At 37.3% G+C, this 20,865-nt stretch overlaps 1 protein-coding gene across 5 annotated transcripts in view; it reads right to left on the bottom strand.

Annotated features, from left to right (window-relative positions):
• Nucleotides 1–20,865, bottom strand: part of ARHGAP15 (Rho GTPase activating protein 15) — a 616,474-nt gene that overhangs the window by 131,933 nt on the left and 463,676 nt on the right. For all 5 annotated transcript variants that reach the window (XM_040971526.1, XM_040971524.1, XM_040971525.1 and 2 more), the window contains exon 12: nt 6,758–6,892. In XM_040971526.1, the coding sequence (XP_040827460.1) occupies nt 6,758–6,892 (135 nt within the window). The remainder of the gene's footprint in view (nt 1–6,757; nt 6,893–20,865) is intronic.

Here is a 20,865-nt window from a genome sequence, read left to right as displayed (position 1 = left end):
AAAATTATAGGTAAGATTTCCTATAAATTAATGATTGAGGTTACATGGGTTTACTTCCCTCTAATCTTTTGATCAACACAAAGTTTCACTATCATTTAACTGATGATTATTTGGATTTGAGAGAAGGTAGATGTAACTGAATGGATTAATAGGGCTTGTGTCATAGAGATGGGCAGGTGCTACCTGTATACTAAGAAATGGAATAAAACATGCCCTAGTAAGTAGGCAAATGATCTTCCAAAGATCCCTTGATTTTTGAAGCCTATGAATGTGTTACCTTACATTGCAAAAGGGATTTGGAGATGTGATTAAGCTAATTATGTTGAGATGGGGATATTATCCTTGATTATTCAGGTGTTAGCATATTCTCAAGGGTGCTCAAAATCAAAGGCAGCAGCAGATGAGACTCTGAGAGAGGTATGGCTATGCAAAAGGCCAGAAGTCATGTGATATGAGTTATCAGCACTTGCTGTATGCGAAGGTTAATGAAGGGAACCAATAGCAAGGAAAGTACACAGCTTTTGGAAGTTGGAGAATGATTCTTCTAAAATCTCCAAAAAAGGAATGTATCCATGCAAACATTTTGAAATTACTTCAGGAAACCTGTGTCAGATGTCCCTCTGATGTAAATAAGATAAACTGACATTGTGTTACGTTGCTTATTGGGGGATTAACAAATGAATACACATATCAATAACAAGAGAGTGGCTTCAACCAATAAAGTGGAAGGAAATTACTAGCTTAACATTCTGAAGCAGTCCTAGTAGCAATCAACCCAGATGAAGAAGGAGGACAATGGTACACAGTCATCCTAGGAAAACGAGATTCTGTAGAATACAATATCAGAAAATAAGGACCTTAAATTTTTAAAGTAAACAAAAGCAATCACAAAATCCAGGAGAAAATGAACAAAAAAATCTCCACAGGAAATGCACAATCCAACTACAACGATAACCAGATGTGCTCAAGAACTAAAGCATATTCATACTGCAGCAATACAATCTATTTAATCTTCTGAAGATTACATATATATTTATTTATCTTGTGAAGATTAAATAAATATTTGAGAAGACAAATTCTGACATTCGATCCTAAGGAAAAAAGGTGAGAACAGAGGGAAACTTACTATATTTCCTTGCATTTAGATCTGCTGGAAATGTCCAGACCTCCTGTTGGTCTCTAGCCACAGATTGCATCACCTATCATAAAACTCTATAGGTGTATCTTCCTTCCCAGTTCACATTTACAGTCTGAATAATGCCTTCAGCACAGTTACATCTAGGGGGTTAAGTCCTTGCATTCAGAGGGTTAGGTCTCCACAAAATAACCTGTTGATGACACACTTGCATTGACCTCAAGTGTAGAATTTCAGACCCATAATTTGTAACACTTGGCTTCTGAAACATACAGCAATCTCTGTGTTTTTGTTATCCCAATAAGTATTATCAGAATGGGGATTGCTATGCCAATTGCAGAATCTTATGATATTAATGTTTGTTTTCGATCCAAAAAGAAACTATTTTAAAAAGTAAATGCCTTCTGTTCACTCTTCTTGGAATATGCAATGATGCCTTTCAAACACATAATGAGAATTAAAAGTAATTCAAATAGCACAAGTGGTCATTAATCGCTTGTACTAGAAATGATATTTCCTTAGATGCATAGCATCCAGTTGGATATAAAATTCTTTTTGGTATATTCACCTTTTGACTCTTCCATGAAAGAGTAACAGATCTCTCAATCTGGGCCAAGTCAAAGTGCTAAATCTAGAAATTGGGCTTAGAGTAATGAAAGAGGAAAGGGAAACAACAATATGACAATGTGAACCATGGCACTGACCGGCATGGTGTTTTGCTCATGTATATCCAAACCAATGAATCCACTTTGTTTATACCAACAGAGGTAACTAATTTGGTACAGGAAATTTGTTTTCATGTAAGGAAGAAGCTGAGACCAAGATAACAAAAAAATGAGATAACTATGAGGTTAGCTATTGCAGACTAACCTCTAGTCTGGATGGGCAAAGACTGCAAGGTTTGCATTTCAGAAGGAAGTTGGAATCAGAGTAGCCCTGCTAGCTTAAGCTGAAACCATGGGGAAAGTGGAACCTTAGGCACAGGAGCAATCTGAGGCAAGGTCAGAAATTTAGGGAAAATCCCTTTGTACTGTTCTTTCCTATCAATAGCTCTCAAGAACACCTGTGAAATACAGCCAGGCAGAATTAACCTTACTGTATAGAACAATCAATCTTACTGTATAGAACATAGGATGAAAGCATGAGCACCTGAGGACAAGAGGCCTAGACTCTGTGCACCTTGTCAATCCTCCTGTGAATTTACTTTATCTGCTTTGTCCCTTTTCACATAAAGTCAAGAATTCATGCAGGGATTCACTGAGCATGGCACATTGTGGATTTTATAAACTGGAATATGAACTCTGGGAAAACTCAGCAGCCCTCTAGCACCTAGTATGCATGTCCTTAGAAATTTGTAAAACAATTAGCTCAGCTGGCATGAAATGGAGTAAAAGTATCTCCACTGGTATTTTTTTTTAACCATTGCTATGGAGCTAGGTGGCAATCCCCTCATTGCTGAAGGATATCTGATTATCAATCACAATCTAGAGCTTACCCTGACTTTGGAGCACATGAAATAGCTTCATGGCTATCCCAGAAACAGTTGTGTCAGTCAATGTGTGTCTCTGGTCAACATTAGAACACTTTCCACGGCCACATCAGTCTGTAGGTCAGTCCTTCCATTCTACATGTTAAACAACAATGATATTTTATTCTGATTTAGTTAAGACAAATTTGTTAAGTGTCTCAGTCTGTTTTGGTTGCTATAAGACACATCATAAACTGTGTGGCTTGCCAAACAATTATTTCTCATACTTACGGAGACTGAGAATTCCTGGGTGAAGGTGCCAGCACAGTGCCTGGTGAAGGCAACTTTCTAGTTCATGGGTGGTAATTTCAAGCTATATCCTCACATGGTAGAGGAGATAAAAGGTCTCTCCTGACCTCTTTCATAACGGCATTAATTTCATTTACAACTGCTCTGTTCCCCTGACCTTGCTGCTTTGTAAATGCCCCACCCTTGTATGCCATCAACTTGGGGCACAGGATTTTAACAAGTGAATTTTGGAGGACACAGACATTAAAGCTGTAACACGGCATCAGCTTATCCTTGTCTTGAACAAAAAAGAAAGACTTCTGTCTCTTCTCTTTCAGATCCTTTTCTCAAAGTTCACCTGGAATAGCTGGTGTTAGGGTGCAGGGTGTGGGCTCTGATTTGAGTTCTGACTTACACTTTCAATCCTGCACCCTGCTAAGTTCCCTGTTAATGTTCCTGGGAAAACAGCAAATTATATCCCAAATGCTTGAGCCCAACACCCACTTGGAAGACCTGAAAAAGCTCTGGGATCCTGACTTTGGCCTGGTCCTGTCTTGACACTTTGAAGCATTTCAGAGTGAACAATTCAAAGTGGACCAGTGGATGAAAGACATTTCTCTCTCTCCCTTTCTTTCTCTCTCCCTTTCCATCCTCCATAATTCTGCCTTGCAAACAAGGAAAGAAAAAGGCTTTAGGAAGCTTACTTATACACAAATATACAAATATCTTATATTTGTAATGTCTTTTTTAAAAACAACATAGTGTTTCAGAATAGTTTTACAATCTCAGGACCAAGTTTGTGAGGTACAATAGCAGTAATTCCCATATAGCCCTCATCCCGTGTCCCCTATTAACATCTCATATTAGTATGTTTGTCACAGTTAACGAACCACATCCTGCTTCCCATTTTTCAAAAATCCAGACTTCCTTTATCCATTCCATCATTCGCAATCTCCAGAAATCAGCATTCTGTTTTCAGATTGAATTTTCTGTGTTTAGTTTTAGTTCTTCCAGGTAAGGGAGAACATTCAGTATTTGTCATATTGTTTCTGGATTATTTATCGCACATGATGTCTTCTAGTCTCATTCATTTTGCTGTAAACAATGGGACTTCACATACTTTTTAAAGATTTACTTTATTTTTTATTGCAAAGTCATATTTACAGAGAGAAGGAGAGAGAGAGAGAGAAGATCTTCCGTCCAATGATTCACTCCCCAAGTGACCAGAACAGCTAGAGCTGAGCCGATCCAAAGCCAGAAGCCCAGAGCTTCTTTTGGGTCTCCCACATTGCTGTATGGTCCCAAAACTTTGGGCTGTCCTTAATTGCTTTCCCAAGCCACAAGCAAAGAGCTGAATGAAAGCAGGGCTGCTAGGATTAAAACTGGTGCCCGTATGAGATCCTGGAGCATTCAAGTCAAGGACTTTAGTCACTAGGCCACTGCGCTGGAGGACCTGATGTTTTAAAAGAGCTGATTGGTATTCCACTGGGTATACATGCTACATTTTCCTTTTCCATTCACCTGCTCATACATACCTCTTGGTTGATTCCATAGTTTAGCTACTGTGAACAATGCTATATGAACATGATGGAGTAGACATCCTCTTTGATACAATGTGTTCATGTGTCATAGTAAGATTGCTGGATGATATGGCAGTACTATTTCTACTTTTAAGAAATCTCCTTACTACGGTAACATTAATCTACATTCCCACCAACAATGCATAAGAACTCCTTTTTCTACATCCTTACCAGAATTTGTTACTCTTTGTCTTCTTGATAATAGCCATTCTGATAGAACTGAGGTGATATCTCAATGTGGTTTTGATTTTCATTTCCCTGATGCCTAGTGATATTGAGCATTTTAAAATATTTTTCTTAAAGATATTTCATTCTTTCTCATGACAACATTGTGCAAGTGTTGGCAGAAACTCTTGCTAGAGACTCTGGTCTCAGTTGCATGCTGCCTGCCCCAACTCTGCCTTGTTCGTTTATGGCCAGGAAATAATTCTAGAATTCTAGACAATTTAGATTTTAGCATAGGATAGTCCAGAGCTGTTCCAATTCTTTATGGGAATTTAAAGGATATTCTGTCAAATGAGTTACAAGGGCCTGCTTCCCATATCTCTTAAGGTTACAAAAATGACTTGCCAATTTCCTTTAGAACTAGGTTGATTAAAGGAAGTTTGAAAGATGGGAATTCTATACACGCTCCAAAAGCAGCATGTACACACAGATATATTTCCAAGTAAGACAATCCTCACTTGAAATTGTGGAGATTAGCATGTTATCTTTCGACATTCCATTCTGAGATAGGTACCTAAATGCAAGTTTCTACAACTTCCTATGAGAATTCTGTCAAAGTCTAGTGAAATGTCTGCCATGTTTCTCAATTCTAGGACAGGAGATCAGAATAAGCTGAAATGCTGGTGTATGCTAGTTTATTTTTCCTTAATTATTCCTTTTTAAATGAATTTGAGAGGTGGAGAGAATCTGGGAGTTGTAAAACATTGCTCTTCTTGAGAACTGCAATGTGCTTATGAAACAAAAAGTAATGACAAGGGGTAAATGCTCCAGCCCCATCTCAAAACTCCAATTAGAATTTTTACATTTAACAGCGGGAACAGCAACAGCAAGAACCAAATCTTAAATTGTGACTAGGCAACAGGAGGAAGACTTTGAGAGGAAACCCTCTTCCTTATTCCTCTTAACCATATTTTGCCAGAGGTTTAACAAGTGTGAAAGGTTTTATGAGTGAAACAAAAAAAGGCAGAAAAAAGGTGTGATTTCAGGGGCTCTTCTCCAATATGAACCCACATCTCCCGATAACCATTAAAGGGAATACACAGCTCATCAAGATCAGAACTTCTAAGTAAAGCTTTTTTTTTTTTTTCTTGGAGAGTTTTCTCTTTTTGGGACTTTAATTAAGCTCCTGCAAGGCTTGCAAGCTTTTTAATTTTACCTTTCTTTCGTCTTTCTCTCTTTTTTCCTTCTTAACTCAGCTTGCTTGCCAGGAAACTTTTTCCAAGCTGTCACAGTTGTAGCATATACACTCTAACATATTACATTTAGAGATATACTCATAGTTGCTTCTTCAAGGTACTATAGAAGAAGATTCTTTGCTTTTGGAAAATATTTTCTTTCCTTCCTTCTGTGCTCCCTTCACCTATTCATTCATTTGTTCATTTCTTTCTTAAGTATGTGTCTATTACCATATGAACGAGAAAATAATAGTAAAGGAAGCTTCCTGGTGTGTACAATGGCTACTGGTTAATTTAAAAAAAAAAAAAACTACAACTTATCCTCCTGTAAAGCCACCAATGTAACTAAAAAAACCTTGCTATTATTCATTCTAATATTCACAGAGCTCATAAGCAAAGTCTGCATAGTAAACAACTCTTTACTATTGCAGGTGGATAAAGGGGGAGTGAATGTCTCATTTGATGATTGAACACTCACTTACTGAAATGTAATATTTAACTACTTAAATCCCTCTTCAAGACTTAAAAGCATTGCAATTCTGAAGGTACAAAGGCAGGAGCCAGGGGAGCAGAAGGTGAGGCGTTTAAAGCACAGTTCACGAGAAGCTGATTTCACTGGAGGAGATGGAGTTAAATATCGATCATCCTAAAGCAGTGCCCATCTTCTTTTCTTATTCCTATATTTTTTTTCCCCAAGAACTCAGTTAATATGGCAGAACCCAAAATAAAACAAGTCATCAAAAAACAGAAAAACGAAAATGACAGATATGGAGCATTGGGGACGCGATATGTTCTCTACGGTTATTATTAACATCATTCTTATTATTTACTTAGTGCTTCCAGGATGCCAGTTTACTCCAATTGCTCCTTTCTGTGAGGTACTTACTGATTGCTTCCACAAACCGCTCAAAGAAACTGTAGGGGAAGAGCGGCTCCGGCAGCTCCCGGAAAAACATCTTCAGTGCTCCGGTGACAACGTGGATGTCCTCCCACTGGCTGTCGTCCAAATTCAGCTTCTCTTCTGGGAAAACACGAGGAGAAATGGAACAACTGGTTTTAATGAAACAATTACAAGACACTAATTATTATGTTAATGTTTGCCTACTATCATCAGCAACCGTTAACAGCCTTCTGCACCTAGAGGTTTGGGCTGTGCATGGTTTTTTTTTTTTTTTCCTTTTTCTGTAGGAAGGGAACATTTTCAATGGAATACCATCTGTAGGAATGCAGCTAACAAAAAAAACAAGAGACACAAAGAGACAGTGCCATTGACACAGTATGTCAGATACATTTATTCCCATAATGCATCAGTATGAAAATTAGCAGCCCAGCGCAACATGATTCAAAGCTATTTGGTTTTGAGGCCGAGGGGCTAAGAGTTGCCAATGATGGCCTACTCAAGGGACCGGCCTAAAGGCCTTATTGAGCCAACAGGAGACATATGCTAAACATGGCAATAGAAAATGAGTTATTGCTTTACATGTGTTAGCCTTGCTATGTACAAGGAAATAATGGGTAACACTGTTTTTTTGGCTTTTTTTTTTTTGCCTGAATATAAAGTCAGCAACGAATAGAATACTGAGTGGGAAAGGATATTAATTCCTTCTTCCTGCTTCAAAAAATATCTTTCTTTAGTTTTCATCTCAGTGAGGACAATGTACACAGCAACAATATTAGACAGACCCCTGTTGGCCTGTGTAGGCTATGCAAAGCTGTCAAAAATGATAACACCAAAGACAAAACCACAAATGTTTACGAACTCTTTTTAGAATCAACAGAGATGTTTGCTTGGGAAGCCTGTGAGAGTTGAGACATTGAAATACTAAAGAAAGTAAATACCAAGATGAAGGTTTAGTACAAAGTATGTTGGGCAATTGTTTTTCTTCCTTTTCACACTAATTAAGAAAGTCTGGAAGAATTCTGAACCAAGAAATGGAAGTATTAAGGTCTGAAAGGGATGTCTTTACATACAATTAAAAAAAAGCAAAGTACAAAGCAATTGCTTTGGATCCACAGGATTTATCTCTCTAAACATGCAATATGGAAAAAGATTTTGGATTTTGGGCTCAATAAAAACTAATTTGGGGGGACAGCCTTGGGGTTAACTGGCAAGAATTCTGGCAAGAACTTTTCAGCTATCTGGTCACCTAGACTTTGTTCCTTTACTGATATCTTGGATTCACATTAATATTTCTCCTTGGTGTCAGTTTTATGAATGCCAAGGAGCATTCTGCACCAAAAATGTAAGAAAAGCTGAGAATTTTCACTGTAGGGATTCTCTGCATGAGCTGTTTTGCTAATAGTGTTTATGTCTTTTTAAAAATACTAGTCCAAATCTTGATCAGATCCTCTTTTCTTTTAAATAGTCTATTATTTCCAGAGCTAGTCAGTGACGCTTCTGCTCAATAGTGTATTTGAAAAGACAAGGAACGAAGGTGGAGCTGTTTATTTCAATTGGGCTATTTTCTTCTTCTCTTTCAGTCTTCATTCCTACCTCAATCATAACACAATAATATGATCCACAACAAAATCAGCAGAGGAGACCTTCTTTCTGCCCTGCAATCATTTTTGATTGATTGTATTTCAACAATTAGTCTTTTATTTGGCTACACACTATTGAAATAGGCCGACAGCATCTTAGCAGGCCAGCTTTAAACAGTCAACTGTTAACAATAGCATCAAAAAGGGAGACCTGATGGGGTTTACTGTCACTTTAAAGAACGGGGTTTTCACATTGTTGAAATCTGTCAGATATTTTGAAATGTCCCTCTCACTATGGTGCCACACCCCCTGCGTGCCCTTATAATAAAATTGGTTTTACTCCTGATTAAATCATTTTCTCCCTACCCACTACCATACTTCTCATAATGGACCTGTGCGCTCTACAGCTGGTGTTCTTCCCATGGTACCAATTCTTACTTTATCTTTTAAGCACTTTGCTGCTAAGATCTCATGCAGAGTGCTTATGTTTTGTTAAGAGCTTCATTCTTAGAGAAATAGCTTAACACATGTTCTAAAAATGTTGTACAACTTATTGCTTAAAACACATTTGGAAAATGTATAAGTACTGTAGCTGTGGTACTGAACTTTAAGTGGAAACCTAAACACACACACACACACACACACACACACACACACACACCCCTATCTCTACCAACCATTTATCAGAAGTCCAAACACAAAATACCAATTTGGTCCAGACATTGGAGAGTCAGCATGAAAATGTTTAATAAGCAAAAAGGAGGATGATTTTATTGAAAGGAATAAGGCAATACTAACACATAACTGCTTAACCAAAGGAAAGTATGATTAATAATAGTCATCTTTAAATAAATATCAGTTAAGTGAATATAAAAATGGAATATTTTAGTATTTACAAGAAAAGCTTAACAATAAGTTTAACAACCTTGATTGTATCCACTTTAAACGTCATACACTATAATATCAATATCCACTTGTATAATTTGAACCAGAATTCCTACTATAATTATCTGTACTTATAGAAATAAAAAAATAACAATTTGTACATTTCCAACAAATCAGTTAAAGAAGCAATATGGTAGGTAGGTAGAAAGAGTCTTTTGGGAAATGACAGATCTTTTTACATTATAATTTCATAAAAAAAAAGGGGGAGTACAGATTTTTTTTTGTAAACCAGAGGGTGCGAAGGCAGAGTTTTCAAGGCCATCACGGATGTTCAAAACATATAGATAAGTTCATGCAACATAATACTCTTTTTCATGAAGCCAGCCAGTCCCCATGATGAAAAAGGGATAATCCTATGCAGTAAAACAGGTATTGTTACAAAGTCATCTGCATTATGTTTTAGAAGACTTATTTATTACTTAATTCAAATATAAAGTGGAGAGAGAGTGGTCTTTCATTTACTGGTTTATTCCCCAGGAAGCTCCTTTGGATGGGGTTGAGAGCCAGGCACAAGCCAAGAGCCAGGAGTTTCATCTGGATCTCCCACATGTGTGGTAGAGTCCCAGGTACTTGGAGGCACATTGGCAGGAGCATAATGGGAAGTATAGCAATCAGGAGTGGAATCGAACCAGTGCCCTTATGGAATGTTAATATCACTGGCATTGGCTTAATCTTGTTCACCACTTCACTGGCCATTATTTGCATTATTTGATATGGGCTTTTTGATTAAATTGTTAGCTGTGATGCTGTTTTATACTTATCATTTTTGCAAATATGGCAGGGTTTCTGAACAGTGATAAAAAATCGGCATTTAGGCCCGGACCATTTGCTGTGAGGGCTGCCTGCATGTTTTAGGATGTTTTTGTACCATCTATGGCTTTAGTTCACTAGATGTTAGAAGCATTTTCCAGTGGTGATGATTAAAAATGGCTTTGGATGTTGTCAAACATCTCTTGGTGATGTTAAATCATTCCCTGTTGAGAATCACTAAATAGGAGTCTATATCATTAGAATTACCCCCAAAATATTGATTTATTAATTTTACCTTATTTGGTAACCAATTAGAGAGTCAGATATACATATACTTGGATATTACTAATAAGAATCCAAGAACTGATAAATCTTACACAAAGTTCAGATGAACATCTTCAGAGTACTCTGCAACAAAAACAATTATTTTGTGCTTGCACTATACTAAGGACTCTGCTATACACTCTATATGCATTACCTGATCTAGATTTTTCACTGTTAAATAATGAGGTAGATGCTACTTTTTAATCATAAAATCCCTTTCCCAGATTGGTAAAATGAGACAAGAGTGGATTAACTAAGTACATTTCTTACAGATGACAAACAATACATCCCAGTTATGGAGCAAGTAAGCCCTCACTGTGTTCAAAACCAGTATGCTTAGACTTAATTTTGGTTATCAGAACAAAAAAACCAGATAGTCAATGAACCAATAATTGCAAGTACTAGAAGATGAGCTGTTGCTTCCAAGAAAATGATTTTTATGCTTTATTCCTAATTGTCTTACTTGAAGCTATGCTTGTTACCTGTAAAGTAACTTTGATATTTGATAATTACTTATTCATAGAAAGCATGGATTCTTAAGTAAACACGTGCAAAACAAATTGGTGGTTAAAAACAAATTACATTAGAAAAAGAAAGTGAATGGAGCAAATTGTTATGTGGTGATGGGTTAAAAAGGAAATATGACAGAGTGTAAAAGAGATTAAACAAAACACCTTTTCTGGGCTTGGATTTATCACTAATGCACAGTTTATCTATTTATTTATTAAGTGGAGGCACTTGCTAAAAAGATTTTGGTATCAAACAGGAAAACATAACTGAGAAGCCATTGGAACACATAAGGTAATAATGTTTTGGACATCTCTACGGGAAGGAAGGTACATAAGGGTAAAAAAAAAAACCCTCAAATACATAGAGGATGGAAGTAATGAAAGAAATCAGCAAATAGAAGACTCTCTTTGTACAGGATTTATCTCAGCATGATACAGCTCATCATGCAGGACAATCATGATAGTTTTACAATCTGGTGTTCAGTGCTGGGCAAATGTCTGGTTTAATCAAGGCATCTAACAATGATGACACTCATCGTTTATCTTGGCTCCCTAATTAGGTGATCTTATATCTATTCTGGCCTGCACTTTTGGCTTAAAGGATACAAATAAATGTCACTTTCTAGCATAACAGGTAAAGATGCCACCTGCGGTGTCAGAATCCAATGTGGGGATTGGTTTGTGTTCCAACTGCTCTGCGTCCAATCCAGCTCACTTGCTCAGAGAACTGGGAAAAGCTGCAGAAGATGGTCCAAGTGCCTGGGTTCCTGTTACTCTTGTGGAAGACCAGGAAGCAGCTCCTGGCACCCATTTTTGGCTTGAATCAGCCTCAGTTGTTGTGGTCATCTGGGGAGTGAAAACAGTAGATGGAAGATCTCTGTCTCTCTCTCCCTTTCTCTCTGTTATTCTGACTTTCAAATAAATTAATCAATACATCTTTAAAGTTTTTTATAATTAAATGTAATTTTTGATGATGCTTACACAGTTGATTAGGGCAGGAAGGGTCCAGGATTAGGGAAAAATGGGTGAGACTACTGTTTCCACATTTTCTTTTCATCTTGTATCTGAGGGAAAGGGGGAGAATAAGGAGAGAACCTGCACCCAAGCCCCCAGCTGCTTCAGTACCCAGGGTAAAGGAATGGCCATCTGATGTCATCTCAGGGTCCCCAATGTGGAATATACCCTGAAGGTTCTGCTCAAGTGGTTTACATAGTTCTGAAATGCTTTTGATTTCACTGCTCCAAGGAAGAGGAAATCCTTCCAGTCCATTGGCTGATATAGTCCACCATAGAGTCTCCATTCACCCAGATATTTGCTGTCAATAGTTCGCTGGGTAGTTGACCAATTTGTACTGTGCTCCTTCCTCTGCTATCATACCAGATATCCTATGCAGGCCCCAATGGACTGTCACAGCCTTCATGTGCATCTGGACATGCTGTCCACTGTTCTGTATTTTACACTGAGGAGGCCCGGTTCTGACACATGCACTCTACAGTCAGACCACAGATTTTATGGTTCTCCCATGGTTGAAGTTCTGAGTCCAGCCATTCAGTTGGGGTCTTAGGTGTTCCCAGACCTGACTCTTGTGTGTGCATGCCAGTATGGGGTCTGGCTCAGTCTGTCAACCATATCAGCCTATGCACACAAAATCAATAATTCTTAAAAAAATGAATGGAAACAAAGCTGGGCTTGGCACAGTAGCCTAGTGGATAAAGTCCTCATGTTGTATGCGCCAGGATCCCATACGGGTGCCAGTTCTAATCCTGGTAGCCCCATTTCCCATCCAGATTCCTGCTTGTGGCCTGGGAAAGCAATCAAGGATGGCCTGAAACCTTGTGTCCCTGCACCCGCGTGGGAGACCTATAGGAAGCTCCTGGCTCCTGGTTTTGTTTGGCTGAACTCTGGCTGTTGTGGTCACCTGGGGATGACCACACCTGGGTCACTGGAAGGAAGATCTTCCTGTCTCTTCTCTCTGTATATCAATGAAAATGAAATAAATCTTTTCTTTTTAAAAAGGAATAGAAACAAAACTGAAGATGAGTTAAGTTTCAACATAAAATACTATTTAATTTTCATGATATTACAAAGACCAACCTCATACTTTGTACTCATATAGGCTGGTTTTGACTCTATGGACTACTACTCAGCCATTAAAAAGAATGAAATTTCACTATTTGCTACCAAATGGTCCCAACTTGACACCATTGTGTTCAGCAAAACAAGTCAATCCCAAGAGGACAAATATAATCTGTTTTCTCTGATATAAGGCAATCTTCAAGCAAAATACAAGATTAGTAGCCCTTTCTATACTGTTCTTGCTATATCTCAGGGGGTTTGATATTTTTGTTTAGTTTTCATTCATTGCAAAAGTTTTTATTTTTTCCTAATTTCTTCAGTGACTCATACCTCACACCTTAGCATCTTTTGCTTCAGGAAAGTTTTTGATTTTCTTTTTCATTTCTTCAGTGACACATCTGTCATACAGCAACATGTTATGTAACTTCATGTTGTTGTCAATTTTCCATTTTTCTCTCTGTTGTTGATTTTGTTTTATGGCTTTTCATTTAAGGGGATGTATAGCATCTGTGTAACAGAGACTACCACATCCAGATGTAAAGATACAATGCAGTATGCATCCTACTTTCAAATTAAAGATGGATTCCCAATGAAATTTTTAAACATATCTTGACAATAGGATGCCGGACTCTCTGCCATTGTCCATCCTATGCCAGGATAAACTTAAAGAGCATAATGATGGATTTATGACTGATCATGAAGAACTATACTATCGTAATAACACGGAGAAATCAGTGTGGGAGTCGAGGCTTGTGGGTGGGGAGAAGAAATTCCAGAGTCCATAGAACTGTATCATAAAATAATAATAATTTTTTAAAAATGATATTTCTGGAAGTGTCTGTAATATATTAAAATTTTAAGGTTAAAATGTAACTGTAGGGCCCGGCACGGTGGCGCAAGTGGTTAAGTCCTCGCCTTGCACGCCCGGGATCCCATAGGGGCGCAGGTTCTAATCCCGGCAGCCCCACTTCCCTTCCAGCTCCCTGCCTGTGGCCCGGGAAAGCAGTCGAGGACAGCCCAAAGCTTTGGGACCCTGCACCCACGTGGGAGACCCAGAAGAGTCTCCTGGCTTTGGATCGGCATAGTATCGGCCGTTGCGGCTCACTTGGGGAGTGAAACATCGGACGGAAGATCTTCCTCTCTGTATCTCCTCTCTGTATATCTGCCTTTCCAATAAAAAAATAATAATAAAAATAAATCTTAAAAAAAATGTAACTGTAACAAATTAAACATTATAATTGAAAAAAAAATAAGCGATGTAGCTTTTAGGAACAATATTTCCTCCAAAACAGAACCTACTGATGGAGCTGTAATAGTCATGGCCGGTGAATAGTAGTTCCCAGGCAAAAAGGGAGCATTTAAGGAGCACTAATAAACTAATCAACATTTTTTCTTTTATTATATGCATCTCTTTAGATTGGCATAACACACAGTTGCCATGTCAGTCCTGATTTTAGCTTGACTCAGAGTGTTTTAGTTTTGATTAAAATGCAGCTTCAGGTAAGTTGAATTATCCACAACAGAACAGAGATACAAGACTAAAGAGATTATTATTCTTTATATACTGAAAAACAAGCTTATTTCAAAATCTTACAATACATTGCCTGGCATTTGCAATGCTTTTTCTGTTACTGTCACAGTAAGAAATAAAAGAGGAAAGACATCCTAAACTTCCCAGGATATGGGTAGGATATCTCTGATTTCATTAATAGAATGAGAAGAACCTATTACATTGTGAAACTCTCATAAAGGATATGGTATCTGTTCTAGTGCAGATGACCATTTGGAACTCTTATCTGAAAAGCCTGCTGGATACATGAAAGTCACATCATGACGGAAAGAGATGCCAGAGGGACTATTGGCCCAAAAAATCAAGCTAGAAGATTAGATACTACGATTGATAAAAATGACACTGTGTATCTGCAAGGATGTAGCTGATTTTTAGTTTAGTATTTAAAGGAGTTGACCAAAAGCAAGTTGGTTGAATCATGAGACTAGCTCAATCTTTCCTGTGTGTTTCTTAAAGTGACAGTTCAATCTGATTTCTGGTGGATTAGAGATAGGTTCCAAATTCACCAACAGAGTGATGTAAACCTTGTACCAAAAGTAGCATCTTTCTTTGAGGCACTAATTAAAGTCCTTTCTTATGACACATTATCTATAACATGAAATTCATTGAAGTTTTTATTTTAGAAAAACAGAACAGTCAGTTCATTTGTTTGCTTAATCTCCTATTAAATAAAAATAGATAAGATACACACTACATCCCAAGCTCAGCATGCTTTGTAGTCCTCAAAGGTGCTCAAAAATGTTATTAAAATTAATATAATGTTTTAGATATTTGACAAGCTATTACTATCCTTAAGAATGATATTTTGTTGATCTTTGGGGACATACTCAAAGAACAAATATATTAACCCCCAAAATGTCTACTGTGTCTATAGGCTATGTCCTGTAGCTTCCCAAATCATACATGAAGATCTCAATTTGCATTATCTAAAAATATCCATTTATTTGGAGATGGGGGATTTAAGAGAGGATGAAGATGGGCCTGGCGCGGTGGTGCAAGTGGTTAAGGTCCTCCGCCTTGCATGCCCGGGGTTCCCATATGGGCGCCAGTTCTATCCCCAGCAGCCCTGCTTTCCTTCCAGCTCCCTGCCTGTGGCCCAGGAAAGCAGTCGAGGACAGCCCAAAGCTTTGGGACCCTGCACCCACGTGGGAGACCCGGAAGAGGCTCCTGGCTTTGGACTGGCATAGCATGGGCCATTGCGCTCACTTGGGGAGTGAATCATCAGACGGAAGATCTTCCTCTCTGTCTCTCCTCTCTGTATATTCGCCTTTTCAATAAAAGAAAATAATAAAAATAAATCTTTAAAAAAAAAAGAGAGGATGAAGATAAAAAAAAATAGGCTATGTGGGCTCTAAACCAACATGACTGGTGTCTTTTTAATAAGAGATTAGCAAACATAAAGAATGCCATGTGAAGACACTCAAGGAAATTAGCTCCCACAAACCAAGCAGAGAGAGAATGAAAGAGAGTGAGAAAGTGAGAGCAAGTGAGAGAGACATTAGAAAAAATCAATTTGATGACGCCTTGATCTCACACTTTCAGCTTTCAGAGATGGGAGAAAATTTTCTGTTCTGTAAATCACGTTGTGGCATGTTGTTATGTCAGTTCATGCAAACTGATACAATGCCCAACGGTTTTGTGCAGAGAAAAACAGTGCCACCTTCCCAGAGCATATCAAAACATTTCCTCAACATGAAGGCTACACTGTACTTGTGAAATACAATGAAAAATAGGGATAGCTGTTCAGATCATTTCAGTTGAACAAAAATAATCGCTTATATTCCAGGATGGGACTTGAAGCTGGAATTCATTTAAAAATATCTTGCCTTTTGAGGCTCAGGCTCACTATTTTAGGTGACAGATTCAATGAATATGCTGGCTAAACACTGAGCTGATCTCCAGACAAAGAATAAAACCATGATTGTCATTTTCTTACTCTGCAAACTATAACTGCATGAGAAGAAATGTTTCATTTGCTACAATCTCAGACTCAAAGTAGTACAGAACATTTAAAAGTTGCTCAAGAAGAACTCAACACAAGCCAAATCAATGGTCTATGGCCACGTTATCTATCAAGTAGGAAGGAGGAGAGTGGTTTTAAGCATGAAATTTTGTACTCTTAAAGATATTTATTCTTTATAATTTGTCACAGTAACTCCCAGAAACGTTTAAGAAGATTAAGTTGAAAATCATTTGAAAATGTTTAGTTTGGAGGAGGTAGCAGCACTTGAGCAGAGAACTCATGGTTTTGCCTCATGTTCTTCAAAATCACCTTCTGTGGCTTCACTGATGTAGGAAATAGGAAGTAGAGAAACAGCTTCCAATACACTGTTTTGACATGTCCTGTTCTTTTTATTTCTATGTAATTCGTGTTCTGCATCTATCTTCAAAAATAATCTGTGCTATCCAAGTCAGGGAGGTAATGTCACAGGTTAATATAAAATTTCTGTAGTCACCCTTTTCGAAGAAAGCAGCATCATCCTCTATCTCCAGTACAGAAAGGAGTGAGGAATGAAGATATCTTACTTTATTTTTCTCAGATTACATTTGAATGTAAATAATAACATAATAAATAGGTACAACTGAAACCTGTGAAGCGAACACCACAGATGGAAAAATAAAACAAATGTGTCATTGCTTTGTGCGTTTTTATATTGACACAACGTAAAACATCCTCCTATCATCATAACTCTTTGCATAATGCTACTTTATAAAACAAGTAATTGACATTATGCTTCTTTTCAGGCTTCTAGAGCTTTTGTCTAGGTACCTGAAAAGATGTAGTGCTGTTCAGAAGTTAATAACAAAAGTGAACTGACTTTCAGTTAGGATCATAAAAAAATTGCGTATTTCATGGTACCAATAATTCCTTTCTTACTCAGAACTTCCAACACTCCTCTTATTTCCATTTACTGAAAGGCGTTTTGTGCTCTACAGACAGTTCACACAATGGTTCATTTTATTTGACCATCTTCTTCAAACAGATTCTGAATTCACTTAAATTCCATGGATGACTTCATGTATTACATACTCAAAAGGGTAGAGAATCATGGTATTAAATTTCAAGAAAGTCTTTGCTTTATATTGCTCTAAATTTCAGCATCATTTTTTTTCTTCCTTTTAAATTATGTTATATATGTAAATATCAACCAAGGGTGAGATGCACATTTATTTCACAATAAGGAACAGGAAATAAATACAACAAAGTTGTCTAAATGTCCATACACAGTTATTATGGTCATTGTAGATAAGATAGAAATTACTTAACATACTGGTTGCCTTACTTGTCAGATGGATATGCTTAAAACAGAGAGAATTAAATGAGGTAATATAAGAAAACTATCTAATATAGATTTGCTCTGTCATTATTAGAAAATTTATTTGGCATTCTTTTCTTTGCCAGTGAGATTTTGTTAAATGCTTCCCAAATCTCTCTGCATTGTTAGTAATAATAATATTGAGCAATATAGGAGTTTGGTTTCTTGCAAAATTTGGCATATTTTGCTCAAAAGTATTCTTTCACAAAAAATACAATAAAAAGTAATCAAAATTGATATAGACTTTTTGAAAACATTTTGCCCCAATAAGAAATTTTACTAGCTGTCAATTACAGACAATTAAAATTCCTAGCAATTTTGACAAAAATGATTTTATTTTTGTCTAAATTATTTTGATAAGTTTGATGCATGATAGTACTTAAACACGTTTCACTTCACATTACAAGAATAGCTTGGTCTTTACAGAAGTAGACTGACGAGATTTGGCAGATGCAAATATTTAACAATATTAAAAAGAAATTTAAAAATACATAAAACCAGAAAAGATACCTCTTTATGCATATGTATTGATTTTTTTGATTAATTAAATAATTTGAAAGGCAGAGTAACAGGCAGAAAGAGGGAGAGAGACAGATTTATCCGTTGGTTCACTTGTGAAATGGTCTCAATGGGAGTTGGTAGGCCAGGCTGAAGCTAGGAGCCTGGAACTTTATCCAACTCTCCCACATAGCTGATGGGCCAGAGTACTTAGGCTATCATGCACTGCTTTTCCAGAAACATTACCAAGGAATTTCAATTCACCTAAAGTGTAATAGTCAGAACTTGAACCAGCACAACTAAGAGAGGCTGATGTGACAGATGACAGCTTAAGGCACTGTGGCAACACTGGCTCTATCAATTTCCATTAGAAACAATAAAATAACAATAGTGTCTGTACAATTCTTCAATTCCAAAATAGTAAAATAAATTTTAATTGATGTTATACATGATCAATATTTAATAATTTTCTACATGTAAATGAAAAGTTTTAGAGACTTATTTTCCATGTACAGAAGGAGTATGTATGTATCTGACTCCAAGGATTTCAGTTGCAATGACACAAAGCATAAAAGTACTCTTGTTTCTTTCCATTGTAACAGTGAGGAGTCATAATTCATATAAATAATTTCTAGCATGTGATTTCTATTACAAAGAAGATATAAAAACAGTTAAGATTATCAAAATGTAACATGGAAAGACACAAAATTAACTGTGTATTTGTTATTTTAATAATTTGCTTAGTTTATTTTGAAATAGTTTATGTATTTAATTAATTTAAATTTCAAAATGTAACAGAGTGTACTAAAATGCTCTCAATCTCTACCTAGTTACCCAAATATCTACCCAAAGAAAGCCTCTCTCAGGAGTTTCTTTAGGGTACTTTTTTTCATAAAGATTTATTTATTTTTATTGCAAAGTCAGAGATATACGGAGAGAATGAGAGATAGCGAGGAAGATCTTTCGTGTGATGATTCACTCCCCAAGTGACCACAACGGCCAATGCTGCACCAATTTGAAGCCAGGAGTCAGAAACTTCCTCTAGGTCTCCCATGTGGATGCAGGAACCCAAGGCTTTGGGCCGTTCTTGACTACTTTCCCAGGCCACAAGCAGGGAGCTGGATGGGAAGTGGAGGGATTAGAACGGGTGCCCATATGGGTTCCTGGTGTGTTCAAGGTGAGGACTTTAGCTGCAAGGCCACTGTGTCGGGTCCTTTGGATATTTTCAAACACTTTCAGTTTCAAACAGTATTATTCTCAGTATGCCTCTGCCTGTGCTGCTGACATCCCACATGGGTGCTGGTTCATGTTCCATTTGCTCCACTTATGATCTACTTTCTGCTTGTGGCCTGGGAGAGCAGAGTAGGAATGCTAAGTTCCTTGGGACCCTGCACCCATGTGAAAGTTCCAAAATAAACTCCTGCCCCCCTGGCTTCAGATCTACTCAGCTTGGGCCTTGTGGTCATTTGGGGGAATGAATTAGTGGATGGAAACTCTGTCTCTCCTTCTATTTAATTCTGCCTTATAAATAAAAATAAAATCTTAAAAAAAATAAGGATTGAAAGGGGACTGAAAAATTTCTAAAAATATGTATTTATCTTGAAATGTGAGACTTGTTCTCTTTAATGTCACCTTTGAATTTTGCTATTTTGAGAGTGAACACCTGCTTTTCATTTATATATGTGCTTTATTAATATGAGGCATAGTCAATTAATTACTTTCTAAATGTGTTTTAGCAAATATGATGATGATGATGACAAAGGCATAAACTGAAAATTCCAAGGGCTGTCTACAATTTGCCTTACAGGACTATAATCTCAGGCTACCTATTGGGCTAAGATGCATGTCCCAGTAGTTCAGGGATTTTGATTCATATGAACATTTCTCTCAGCAGAGCAGAAAATGCAGGTCTGCTAACCTTCAACATGCATGGTAGACTACATTGGAAAGTTGGTGGGGTTGTGAAGCAGCAAGTTAAGCTGCTGCCTTTAACAACAGCATCACATTTGATTGGTAATTCATGTCCTGGCAGCTCTGCTTATGATCCAGTTCCCTGTTAATGCATTGGGAAAGCAGCAGAAGTTGGTCCAAGTACCTGGGCCCCTGTCACCATTGTGGAAGACCCAGATAGAGTTCTAGGATCTTGAATTTGCCCTGGCCCAGCCCATACTCTTAGGTCATTTGGAGAGTGGATGAGCAAATGATTTTCTCTCCTTCTCTGTTGCACCTGTCTTTCTAAGTCTAATCCTGTCTTTCAAATAAATAAATCTTCAATAATAATAATAATAATAACATCAGTGAAAGAAGCTGGAATGATGAGTAAAGGAATATATATATCTATAACCAGGTGCTTTCCAGAACCTATAACACTAACTCTAGATCTCTCCCTGTGGAGGCTCATTATGCCACTCGTATATTTAATCTGCTAACTTGATTCTCGTCTACATTCACTTTCACTCCAGATGTTGCTTACTATTGTTTCTAATGAAAGCTTGATAACCAATTAACCAGAGCAAGTTAACCA

Source organism: Ochotona curzoniae, unplaced genomic scaffold (genome assembly GCF_017591425.1).
Source record: "Ochotona curzoniae isolate NIBS_2020 unplaced genomic scaffold, NIBS_Ocur_1.0 contig_2210, whole genome shotgun sequence".
NCBI classification, from domain to species: Eukaryota; Metazoa; Chordata; class Mammalia; order Lagomorpha; family Ochotonidae; genus Ochotona; species Ochotona curzoniae.
Note: the sequence above shows the minus strand (reverse complement) of the source record. Positions and strands in the feature narration are given on the sequence as shown.